At 49.6% G+C, this 13,211-nt stretch overlaps 1 protein-coding gene across 49 annotated transcripts in view; it reads left to right on the top strand.

Annotated features, from left to right (window-relative positions):
* The window catches only part of ZMYND8 (zinc finger MYND-type containing 8), a 152,730-nt gene that overhangs the window by 56,728 nt on the left and 82,791 nt on the right, over positions 1 to 13,211 (top strand). For 44 of the 49 annotated variants that reach the window (XM_086331551.1, XM_086331523.1, XM_086331533.1 and 41 more), the window contains one exon: positions 10,507 to 10,655. In XM_086331551.1, coding sequence (XP_086187677.1) covers positions 10,507 to 10,655 — 149 coding nt within the window. Of the gene's footprint in view, positions 1 to 257; positions 2,397 to 10,506; positions 10,656 to 13,211 lie in introns of those variants that run through there. The other 5 variants (XM_086331524.1, XM_086331539.1, XM_086331553.1 and 2 more) reach the window with 1 other exon arrangement.

A 13,211-nucleotide genomic window follows, 5' to 3' on the forward strand; every position in this document is an offset into this window, starting at 1 on the left:
GGGTGGTGTATTGACACAGAGTTAGACCTGCCTGGCAACTCCCTGGAAGTTTCTTTACTGCCAGGGATTTTCTCAACATCGGGGGCTGTTGACATGTCCTGTTCCCCATCATTCACTGGGATGGGAGTTGACCTGAGCACGGTGGGGTGTTGAGCAGCACCCCTGGACGCAGAGTCCAGGTAGCAACCCCCTCTTTGCCTGGTTGTGACAGCCAGAAGTGTCTCCAGACATTGCCAAGTGTCCCCTGAGGGGAACGGGTTGAGAACCAGTTTTTCACTGTTTCAGACACCTGAGCCCCTTAAGAGCAGCTCCTCATTAATGCCAGGGTAGGGAGAGGGTGGTGGGGTGTGGGAGATGTTCTGAATTCCTCCTGCGTGCGGGGGGTGGGGTGCAGACGTGGTCCCTGGCATGTACTGGGAGCCCCATAAATCTTGTTCTCATCCATTTCTCCCCATGGCCATTTAAAAATACCTTAAATAGTTAAATACGTGACTGGGATCAGAAAGCATTCAAAGAGGAGTTCCGTGCTGGCTGATTTTCCTGGGTGTTCCTCCAGGCCTTTGCAAACCCGGAGCCCACGCAGCTCCTATTTCTTTCACCCAGGTTCTATCTCTGGCCTTTTTGCATTTGGATTTTGCCCCACGCCAGTACACAAAGACGTGCTTCCTTCCCTATTTCATGACGGCGCGTCAGTCCCCTATGGATGACATTGGAGTTACTGCCCATCTTTGACTTTCCTCTTACGGCGTGTTGTAGGGGCTGTGCTAATCCATGCTTCTGTACACGCTTAAGCCTGGGGGCCTCCATATCCGGGTGATGTTAGGGCGTCCTTTTGACCGGGGTAATTTGAGTGACATTCTGGGCCTAACATCTTTGCTTCCTCCAAAAAAAAAGAAAAGAGGCACTGAGGTGACTAGAGGGCCTGTCCCTTCTTCTCTGGTGTCTTCTAGAAAATTTTCTTTGTCTTCATAAAGGCGACTTATAGAGAGGCCAGACCCCGCCCAGGGTGGGTGGGGAACGTTGCCTGGTTACCACCGGGGGCAGCACCTCTTCCTTCATCTGCCCACCCCCTTCCCTGTGGCCCCTTTCGTTTCCAGCCCACTTTGCTACTTCAGCTGGCGGCTGGCAGTCTTTTTGTTTCCGAACTGGCCTTCTGATGCTGCAGTTCCCCATTGCAGTTTGAAAGCCACCCACCAGCACCTGAGCTTTCCAGAACCTGAGCCGAGTCCCTGCCGCCCGGATAAATAATGCACACGGGCTCGGGGCGCCGGGACCAACTCCTCCTGCGACCTTGCTCCTCGGCCAGCTGCGCTGTAAAGGCTGGGGGCGACTGGTTCCTCCACATTTTCTCTGTGGCAGTCTGGCGGGTCTTTAAAGGCCTCGTCTGTGTACACGCGTTGGATTGCCAGCCTTCTGGGCCTAGACCTGCTGAGGGGGGTGGGTGGGGCACAGCGGTTTTTTTTCTTAGGGAGTTGGGCCCTGCCTTCGCTCTGTAAAGCCTGAAAGAGCTTGGCATTCGGGAACCAGGAAATTCCTGTTGAGATGTTGTCGTTTTTTCCAGAGGCTTCATCCCAGCTGGGATTGGGGGAGGCGGGGTGGGGGAAGGAGAAAGGGCTACTTGGTTTCCATTGCCTCTAGATATTGAAGGCTAAACAGGGAATTCATTTGTAAATCAGCCTCTTCTCCTTCCCTTGTTGGAAGCCTTCTCTCTGTCTGGCCGTGAGAGTTTGGAAGTTCATCTTTTACATATGAATGTGCCCATTAATCACCACTTCTGCATTATTGGGTGGGGGAGAGAGAGGAGAAAGAGGGAGGTGGAGAGGGAGGTGGAAAGGGAGGAGGGTGGGGGAGAGGGAGACTGAGTCTGTACAGTGGGAAGATGGTTTTCTCATTTCTGGGAGAGGCGCATCAGAACTAAATTGGAAACAATTATTGAAAAAAAAAAACCCACCTTCAAAATGCAAGCCACCCCAACTTTCATTTCCCCCACCCCCACCTCCCTTCTGATATTCTCAGTCGGGCCAAGTAGAACCATGCAATTTGTTGTGTTTATTCACATCAGCGAAATAAATGGCTCTCTGGTGCTGGCACTGAAGATTTTCAGCTCAGCCGAGCCCCTGTCTGCTGAGGGTGATAAATGAGAGCCTGCAAGCTTGGGGGACACAGAGGCCTGTCGTGGGCCTCGGGCTGTCTGATTGCAGGGAGGCGAGGCTGTCCCGGCCCCGCCGGCCGGCCTGGGAAGCAGTGACTCTTAGCCTGCCGGCCCTGCCGCTTCCTCCTCCCCCTGGGAGAGGCCGCTGAGCATCCGGAAGCAGGAATGTGTGCCGTGTGTGAGCCTCTGTTCTCTTTTAAAGAGAGGCTAGGCCCTCCGAACGGCAGAGCTTTCTCAATGGCAGGTAAGCGCCCCGTTCGCAGGGTTATCTGCCCCTCGCTCGCTTGGATCTCCGAGGTACCCAGATTCTGGTCCAGTGACGTGTCCCCCAAGTTGAGAACGACCCGTTTCCTCATCTGCATTCCAGCCCTTCTTTCCCTGATCTGGAAGTTCACAGTCACATGCGGGAGACCTTTAAAGGAGCCCGGCTTAGGCCAGGGTGGCCTTTCCCTGGGAGGCCCAGGTCGCGGCCGTGTCTTCCAGCTTTTGTGGGTCCCTGGTCCACAGACTGTTCACCTGAGCGTTTCGGTCACTCACTCGTTCCTCGTGGCTGGGACCTGGTCCGTGGCAAGAGAACCGTTGTCCCCTCCCTGCCCCCACGTTTTGCTCTAGATTCCTCTCCTTTTCTGCTCCGGGCCTGGAGGAAATTCCGGGCTTTTGTTTCATTATGATGTAATGACTGGCTGGAGAGGGCCTGAAGGATTCCTGGGGAGGGAGGTCTGTTAGGGTACCTGCTCTGCGTCTTTGGGAAAGGCTCGGAAAGGATGAGCCGCGCTGGGCTCTGCCGCTCCTGGTAAAAAGCGGCCTGTGGTCATGCTGGAAGGAGGCCACGATGAAGGCTGGCAGCCATGGCGCCTGCTTTCGTGGTTGAGCCTCCGCAGGCCTCCGGTCTGCCCCTGCCCCTGCCTTCGCTGTGGCAGGGGGAAACCTGGACTCTGTACGATCTGATGGACGTGGAGACATCACGTCCTGGGCTCCTTCTATGTAGGCTGGTATTTCCGTAACAGAATTTGTGGCCTTGATTTAGCATGCTTTCTCGGAGAAATCGACTCTGTTCTTGGAGAAGGATGGAAGAGGAGGAAGATGAGAAGGAAGGGGGATGTGTGTTGCTTTTTAAAAGAACTAGCTGCTGTTTATCCAGTGCTTCCTCTCTGTCTCACCAAGAGCATCTCATGAATTAACTCTGTTTAATCTGTGGATTACTCTGTGGGGTACCGCCATCTCCATCTGCTGGAAGGAAGCGTGGAGGCACAGAGAGGTTAAGGAACTTGCTTAGAGCCACGCTGCACTCTCACGTGTCCTGACCGCTCTGTATCCTGTGCCGCCCGGCCTGACTTCAGTGTAGGGTGACCAGCTTGTACGGGTTTGCCTGAGACTGTCCATCTCCAGCCAGCTGATGGTGGGTCACCCCACCTCTGTGGCCTTCGGTGCTGGTCCAGGCCTGTTTCATTCAGCCCCCCCCCCCAGCTGCCCCGCCATTGACAGCATCAGGGAAATTTAACACCCATAAAAACACACTACTGGGCTGGTCCTCCCCAGGAAGCGCCTGGCCTTCGGCTGGGGCCCCTTCCCTCTCTGGAGGAGACAATTCCCTGTAATTGGTGTGTCATTTCCTGGACTCTGGAGAAGGGCGGGGGAGCTGTGACTCAGGTGCCGGATGTGGGTGGGGGCAGGGGTGCCTGGATGGATGGATGGATGGACACTGGGGAGGAGTGTTGGGGGAAGGGAGATGGCTGTGGAGCGCCACTCCCCACTGGCCTGTTTTGTGATGCCAGCCAGGCTGTGGTGCCACCTGTGAGGGTTGGGAGGTGGGATGTGCTTCAGTACTGTGCATCGTTGCAAGTGACACGGTCACAATTTTCCATCTTCCTTCTGGTTCCTGGAGCACCGCAACCCCCACATTCCGCGTGATCAGAGCAAAAGGAGTGTGTGCTGTTGAACGCAAAGACCCTGAATTAGGACGTTTTCGGGCAACAGACCTGAGGCAAGCCTCTCTCCCTGGGGTGAGGCCCAACCCGTGGGCCTTGGAGTTCTGCTGCCTGGGCTTGAATCCCAGCCTGGCCGCTTGTGTGCTCTTGGGCCGGTGACTTAGAGGGAAGGACACGGGAGGCATTTTGAACAGGGCTTGGTGCATTGTGTGCAATACAAGCGCATCTTAGCTGTTGCTACCTGTGGGTGCGTTATCTGGGAGGAGGGCGTCCCTTGTGTCAAGGGACATCTAGGAAGGGCTGAGTGGGATTATTTCTGGCCTTTCACAAGACACGGGTTCGGGGAGGATGGCATCACAAGCCTGGCTCCTAATACCCAGGAGACTTGCCATATTATTAAGATTTCAGCGAAATGTCACAGGAGGGGAAATTCTGCTTCCTGCTCCATGCCAAGCTGTTTTCCTGAGTCACAGCTCCTGGCCTTTTCTTCTCTGCTCTGCTCTCTTGCCCATGTTAACTCCTTCAGAACCAGACTGACTTTGGGGGAGTGGGTGTGGGCCAGGCCCAGAGCATCTCAGGTCCTGCCACTCGGCCAGGAAGGTCTCTCAGATCAAGGGTGAACCATTTCCCTGGTGATTCGGTGCACAGTGGGTGTGTGTCATCATCGTTCCAAATTTATACATGAAATGCATTTAGAAATATGTCCCTGTCAGAATTAAATCATCAAAAAGGGAAAAAAAAAAAACAAAAACCTTTGACTCAGCTTTCTGGAAATGGTCTTCAAGGCAGCTTTGTTACCATGACTACAGCAAGGTTCCCACCCACCATTCTATCACCAGCAGAGGCCTGGCCTCCACTGGAGTGGGTAGGCTGGTAGTCAGAATGCTGCCGGCCTGCTGTCTCGTATCTCAGAAGGACACTGAATCCAACAGGCATTTTTCAGTTTTTCTCCCTAAGAGGCTTCAGTGAGAGCCTCTGCTGTTGACAGATGTGTCTGTTGTTTGGATTCTATTAAATTTCTTGTATCCTCTTGGATACAGCCACTGTACAGATACTCACCTTAACTCTGGAGCGAGTTGCTGTATGTGTAACCGGGAACAGAACTGGGGATTTTCTTCTGTTTTGCTCAGACTAGAAGGTTGAGGATCCTCTTGGGTGTGGGCAGCCTTGGGTCAGACCCCCTCCTCTCACTGAGTTATACCCTCCTGCCCTTTTATTTCCCGGTGGCCTTGGGGAAAACTGTTTCCTCCACTCTCAATGGCTTATGAGTATATTCATTTCTAGTGACTCCCGCCCCATCCTGCTCTTTCATGTATCATTAAAGAATTTCAAAGTTAAAAGACTTTAGGATCCTCTGGTCCTGTAGCTTTTTGATCTTTAGAGTCGATTCACCTTTAAAAAGGTGAAATAGGCTCAGGCCCCCTTTCTCAGGAAGTTGCATCCACATATAGAACTGTGGCAGGCAGCTCATGGGGCCTTGAGGCACTTTCATGGACTCCAGGTAAGAACTGGTCTGGTCCCTTTCCTTACCTTTCCTCCCATTTTACAGATGTGTCCCCGAGGCCCTGAGAAGGAGGCAGAGTTGTTCAGCTGTTTCAATTCTTTCTCCTTGCCTCATTCCTGGCTTCTGTTTCCTGGGGTCCTGAACCAACCCTCTAGATGGCGATGAGGAAGGCAAGGCAATTCCTGAGACTGGAGAACTCAGACTCTGTCTCCTAAACACACAGGCGAGAGCATCTCAAATTAGCCTTCTCCGTAATCCTCCAGAAGCCTGCTTATACCCCAGATTGCTGGGCCTTGCTCCAATTTCTGATTCTGTAGATCTGACATGGAGCCTGAGAACATGCATTTCCGGCAAATTCATAGGTGATGCTGCAGCTAGTGTGGGGACAACACTTGGATGGGGAACCATTGTCCTAGGAGATCTCAGCCACAGGCGGATGATTTAGATGGCTCAGGGAGGAGCTGGAGCCATTTCTGGCCCCAGAGGTTGACCAGGCGTGGGCTGGGCTATGGGTTCCATTCACTGTGCCCCATACTCTAGCTCTGAGGTGCTCCAGGAGGCTGGTACCACTCCTGGGAGGGTTCAGGAAGTATTTGGGGTGCTTTTGTTTGTCACAGTGTTTGGAACCATCAATGGCAGCGGGTATGAGGGGGCTGGGGTTGTCCTTGCAACGAGGAGGGGCCATCCTTTCCAAAATCCACTAGTACTCCATTGAGAAACATCGATACACTAAACTTGACTCTGGAAGAACACGTGTTGAATCTACTCTGATCCACTTACACGTGGATTTTTTTTCCAATACATAGCATACTTGTCTTTTCATTTTGGGCTTCCCGGGTGGCTCAGTGATAAAGAATCAGCCTGCCAATGCAGGCCACACAGGTTGAATCCCTGGGTCAGGAAGATCCCCCGGAGTAGGAAATGGCGACGCACTCCAATTTTCTTGCCTGGGAAATCCCATGGACAGAGGAGCCTGGCAGGCTGCAGTCCATGGGGGTCACAAAGAGTCGGACGCAACTGAGTGAGCACGCACGCACTTTCATTTTACCAATTTTTAAGTGCGGGGAAAAGTTTGTGTTCAATTACAGATCACAGTATGTGGAATCACAAAAAACCAGGGCTTGAGTCCTGATTCTATCCAGATTGCTTCAGCTTCCTGCTTTTTGGTGAGTCCTTTACCCATTCCTTTGTTTTTGAGGCAGAGATAGCAGTATGTGGATTTTCAGCTGTGGTGGTGGCTGCGGGCTCAACCCCTGTTGTTCAGGAGTCAGTGGTTATTTGTTTTTTCCCCAAACATTTTCCTAGCTTTCCACTGGCCTGACTTTGCTCCAGTGCTCTCCTCCTTCAAACTTTGTACGCTAAGGGAACAATATGTACAGAAGCAGCACCTTGGCCCAGTGGCTTTCAGTTTTGCCTGGCCTGGGTACCGGTTCTTCTGGGACACATCTCCTTTGAGCCCCCAAAATGGTTTTGTTAAACACCTGTCCTCTGATACATAAATGGGGTTATTTGGATTTATTAGATGCACACAGAACAAATTTCAAGCTCCTTCCTGGGGTCTGTAGGCCCGCACAGATCAACCCTAAGCTTGTACATCTGGTCACATTTTTTTATCCTGAGTCAGGCCTCTGTCATTTGCTCATTACTGGCTTTGGTTTGCACCTACTGTTTTTTTTTTTTTAAATATGACACTGTACCTTCTAAATACTTCCTTTTTATTTTTCCTTATTTTGTTAAAGTAGTTCAGGAACATGGTCAAGTACAGCAGGATACACAGCGGAAAGAAGAAAGAAGTCCTGCGTCCACTCCTTGCAGATTCTCCTCCCCTGAGGCAACCTCCGGTCCCCATTAAGAACTTACGCTTCTGTGTTCAACTAGGAGTATTTTAGGCTTATGTAAATATGAATATATATGAAAACATCTTTTTCAAAAAGAAACAAAAAACCCAAACAAAATGGAGGAGAAGAAAAAAAAAAAAACCCGAAAAAAACCAAGCTAACCCAAACCAACCCATCTTTTTTGGGCTGTGTCTTTTGGTCTATTATTGGTGCTAGACATGCATTGCTTTTTTGTACATGGTGTTAGAGAATGTTCTAATTTTATTCTACATGTAGCTGTGCAGTTTTCCCAGTACCACTTATTGAAGAGACTGTCTTTTCTCCATTGTATATTCTTGCCTCCTTTGTCATAGATCGACCATAAGTGTGTGGGTTTATTTTTGGGCTCTCTGTCTTGTTGCATTGATCTTCGTGTCTTGTTTTTATGCCAGTACCAAAGTGTTGTGATGAGTGTAGCTTTGTATTAAATAATATAGTCTGAAGTCAGAGAGTGTGATTCCTCCAGCTCTGTTCTTCTTTCTCAAGATTGTTTTGGCTATTCAGGGTCTTTGTGTTCCTATACAGATTTTAAAATTGTCATTTGTTTAGTTCTGTGGAGAGCGTCATTGGTATTTTCATGCTGTTTAACCTGACCCAGAAGCTTGGAGATTATCACACGTCAGTTTGTCTCAAGGTGATTTGTTCTTCTTCATGGCTGTATCCCACTGTATGTTCAGGCCAACTCCCAGTTTGTGGACACGGAAGTCCTTTCTAGTCTTAGCTGTAACACCAAGTGCTGCAGTTGAATCATCTTGTATATGCTTTGCTGCCCTGTGACCAGGCCTGTAGAATGTTTCTAGGAGGAGATTGTTAGGTCAGAGACCCTCTGGAGAACGTGTGCATTTTCACGTATGATGGTGATGTGGGGTGAGGATCCCTGTGGGAATGAGAGGAGGTTGTCTCCGGGGAAACTTGCCAGTCCTAGGCTACATCTTTTTAGTGCATTTCCCCACTAACTAGCTGTTGTGTGCCTCTGAGCCATCCCTTTGGGCTCTCCAGGCCGCTGTTTTGATGTCTGTGGGGTGGCCCCTTGACTCTGAGGTCTCTTCTCCCTCAAGGTGCCTGTGGTTAGCATTTAATTTCCTCTCGGGGCTGGTCTCAGTGCAGCACTCCAAACGTTTGTTCAGGATTTTCCTGCAGCCTGCCTGGTGAGCAGAGAGAACTCCCTGGTGTGGATTGGATTTTGCAAAAGTGGTCCATTGTCTGAAGCATGCTGGAGGGTGCTCCAGCCCTTGGACCCTGGTGATCTGCCCCAACAGCTCTGGCCACCATCCCAGACACAGGCTGGTCACACACAGCAGAGCCCGCATGCTGGGACTTGCCCGAGAGTTAACCCTGGAACTGGGGAACGTCATCAGGCCATCTTCGCAGATAGTCATCTTTCTGAACTCTGTATCCCATTCTGCCACCTGTGCTCTTGGCACAGTCCTGTGCTCCTCTGGTCCCTGGAGTTTTCATTCCTCAAGCATAGCAGGGGCTCAGGCCTCTGTCAGCTAGTGGGAGAGCCATCAGGCATGAAACGGATTCAGATCTTTGCAGGTGAAGATAGGATGGTTGTGTGAATGCTTGTGTTTAAATGAGGTATGGGGAGAATAAAAATAGAAACGGATTGTCGAGGGTGGCGTTCGTATTTTTCAGATGAGACGCGGGTGAGAATGCAGCTCTCTGTTGATCTCTGGAGGATAGTCACAAACACGTTATCTACTGGTGATTGGGTCACGGGAACTCTGGTGGGTGGGGTATATATATATATATTTTTACATAGTTATACTTTGTTAATCTGATAAATGTGAATAAATATTTGTCTTCTACCACGAGTTATGTTTGCCTTCATTTTCTTAAAAGTATGTGGCCTTCTTTTCTTGGCCTGTCTCTCATGGTTTCCTGCTTTTGCCATCAGCCTTGAGTTTGTGACTCTGGTAGCTCAGACGGTAAAGCGTCTACCTGTACTGCGGGAGACCTGGGTTCGATCCCTGGGTCGGGAAGATACCCTGGAGAAGGAAATGGCAACCCACTCCAGTACTCTTGCCTGGAAAATTCCATGGACAGAGGAGCCTGGTAGGCTATAGTCCATGGGGTTGCAAAGAGTCGGGCACAACTGAGCGACTTCACTTTCTTTCTTTTCTTGGGTGTGTGACAGCTCATGGCTGCTGGTTCATGACCTGGTCAACAGGGAGACAGTAGGGAAGGCTGGTGGTGGTTCTTGTTCAGTTGCTAAGTCATGTCTGACTGTTTTTGACCCCATGGACTGCAGCACATCCGGCTTCCCTGTCCTTCACTGTCTCCCAAATTCATGTCCATTGGGTCAGTGATGCCATCCAACCATCTCATCCTCTGCTGCCCCCTTCTCCTTTCACCTTCAGTCTTTCCCAGCATCAGGGTCTTTTCCAATGAGTTGGCTCTCTGCATCAGGTGGCCAAAGTATTGGAGCTTCAGCATCAGTCCTTCCAATGACTGTTCAGGTTTGATTTCCTTTAGGATTGACTGGTTTGATCTCCTTGCAGTCCAAGAAACTCTCAAGAGTCTTCACCAACACTACAGTTCGAAAGCGTCAATTCTTTGGCATTCAGCCTTCTTTATGGTCCAACTCTCACAGCCATGAATGACTACTGGAAAACCATAACTTTGACTAGACGGACCTTTATCAGCAAAGGGAATGGTGGGGATTTGGGCAAAATAGAGGGCATATTCCCTTCTAAAAACTGGCTGGCAAATATTCAGCTCGATCTGGTTGTATAAGGCCCTGCAGGCTCTGATTTTTTTTTTTTTTTAATAGAAGCCCCAAATCTAGGGTATTATGTGAAGTTTCTCAATTTTTTTATTTTGGCCATAAATTACAAATTTCACAGAAATGTTATATATGCAAAAGAAAGACCGTCTTACCTCTTTGAGACATGTAATGAAGACAGCGGGGTAAGTATATTCTAGGAGGATCAATAAGATAGCATTAAGTTTGGGGACAAAATGAGTGTGTTCTCCACACCCCGCTTCCTGCGGGGCCTAGTCCTGACCGTTAAAATACGTGATCCTGTGTGTCTCTTTCAGATCCTGGCTCCACAGAGAGAACAGCCCAGAAAAGAAAGTTCCCCAGCCCTCCTCATTCCTCCAATGGCCACTCGCCACAGGACACATCCACAAGTCCCATTAAAAAGAAAAAGAAACCCGGCTTACTGAACAATAACAATAAGGAGCAGGTAAGAGGCCCAGGAATGGCGTCCGCACTCTAGAGGGTGGGGCGGGGCTGCGGACACAGGCTGTTGTTTCTCTAACTGCCCGGCTGCTTGGCATTTAGGAAGCTGCCTTGCTCCGGCTGTCATTTGCATGGGACAGCAAGAGGAGCTCAAAATGGGCCTGGGGAGAAATTCCCAGTGGCTTTTCAGATCTCTTTGTGGGGACAGGGCAGTGACCCAGATAAGATAGAGATACCATGCTCTAGGATTTGGGGATATTCCTTGGATTTCTTTTTTTCTCATGTTGGCACTGTTTGCCCTCGTGGCCTGAGGATGTTACCCTGCTAGGCTGGGCTGGTAGGACAGTGTAGAGTTCTGCCTGGAGGGGGTGGTATGGCTGAGGCCTGTGCTCCCTTCTGGTGTCAATTTTCTCATCTGTAAAAGAATGGGTTTAGGACTGTGGTGAGAGACAGCCGCCCTCCCAACCCACTGCCCACTGCGACTTGGGTAATTGGTCCCCATCTCTTCTCAGAGTGCCCGGTCCCTGGCAGACCCCATCCTCGATGCAAACATCGATTCGCCATCTTATATCTTATCTCGGGGACCTTCTAGCTCTAAAATTCTGTGCTGCAAACTAGCTACTCTTCTGATTTAAAAAGATGAGAGGTGCTTTCGTGGTCCATGAGGTCGAGTCTCCTAGCGTGGAGCAAGCAGGATGCCCGGTTTCCTGATAACCATTTTAGAGGAGATTCCTTGGGATGTATTCACACATTTGTGCAGATTATGGATGTGGAAGTGGGCCCTGGGGATTTGAGGTCGAATAAAATAAGATTGTTGCTTTCACGGGAAGGAACCCAGCAATGGTTAAACGCCCGGGACTCTGAGAGGGGCCGTTTCTGGGCACGAATCTATTTTCTCTCCAAATTACACAGTGAAATGCCAGCGCGGCTGCTGCCCTGTGGCTGTGGGCAGGTTAACCTCTTTGAGCTTCATTTTCCCATTTTCTGAAATGAGAATAATGATCTTACTGCTACCAAACTCGCAGGGCTGTTGTGAAGAGGAATTGAGCTAAATGACATAAATAATAAAAGTTAAGCGAGAGTCTACACTAAGTGAAATAATCACACAGACTATCTGTGAAATAATTAAATAGCTTTGGAAATGTTCCAGGCCTGTGCTGTTCAGTGTGATAGCCACAAGCCACGTGTGGCCACAGCACTTGTAAAAGTGGCAGCTGTGCCTGAGCAACTGAATTTTTAATTGAATTTAAATTTACATGGCCACCTCTGGTTTATAGCTGCCATGTTGGTCAGCCCAGGTTTAATGAGTTGAAACTCCCGTCACAGGAGAAACTGATAGCTTCTAAATAAGTTTTTGCAATTTGAAAAGATGATTTCAATGATCTTTTCAGTGATCTTGATCATTTCAAGATCTTGATCAAGAGCATTTGAAAAGATCATTTCAGATTGCAATTTGAAAGATCATTAACAGTGTTGGAAAAGTGAGTGAAAGTGATAGTCATGTCCGACTCTTTGTGATCCCATGGACTGTACAGTCCTGAATCTTCCAGGCCAGAATACTGGAGTGGATATAGCCTTTCCCTTCTCTAGGGGATCTTCCCAAGCCAGGGATCGAACCCAGGTCTCCCGCATTGTGGGTGGATTCTTTACCAGCTGAGCCACCAGGGAAGACCAAGAATACTGGAGTGGGTAGCTGTCCCTTCTCCAGGGGACCTTCCCAACCCAGGAATCGAACCGGGGTCTCCTGCATTGCAGGTGGATTCTTTACCAAGTGAGCTATGGTGGCTCAGTAATAGTGTTGGTGAGACTAATACTAAAAGCAGAACTTGCAATGTGCCTGTCCTTTCATAAGCCTTTTTTTGTGTAAATGTTTGTAATGATGCTGTGAGGAAGGGTATAGTCGTCTCTGTTTTACTGGCAGAGAGGTTAAGTTACTTCCCCAAGGCCTGATAGCAAGAAGCTTAGGTCTGCCTGTCTGGCTTGAAGCTGCTGCCCCAACCCCAGCCCCGGTCCCCTGCCCCCCGTCACCATTAGCCATCCCATAGCTGTTGGGCTTGAAGACTAAGAAACATAAAGGCTATAAATAATCCTCAAATCTTAATTTAAGGCAAGCCCTCTTTTACCAGTTATCAGTAAAGTCATGAAGCAGATATTGTCCTCTCTGGGGAGAGAGAGTCTCCTAGTGGTTCTCTGTGTGTGTGCTCTCAGTGACTTCCTTCTGTCCTTTAAGAATTGGCTCACATTAAAAAAAAAAAATTAAAACAAAAAAAAATTGGCTCACATCTCTCTTCCTAGAATCTGACCAACTTAGGCAATTCACAGGTTTTCTTTTCCCCCTTCCTCATCCACGGGTCCTCTTAACACTTAAACCTCATGACCACAATGGTGTATTTGTAAATCTGTGGCCAGAAAGTGGCCAGTGGCTGCTGTCACCCCAGAGCTTGACGCAGGGGGAGCTCATGAATACAGAAGGCACTGTGCATGTGGAGCCGAGCAGCAGGGATGGCCAGACACAGGGCGTGACTATACATCTGCAGAATGGGTCATCTTCCATAGTGAT

This window comes from Bos grunniens, chromosome 13 (genome assembly GCF_055505025.1).
Source record: "Bos grunniens cultivar Pamir isolate PY7600 chromosome 13, Bosgru_T2T1.0, whole genome shotgun sequence".
Lineage (NCBI taxonomy): Eukaryota > Metazoa > Chordata > Mammalia > Artiodactyla > Bovidae > Bos > Bos grunniens.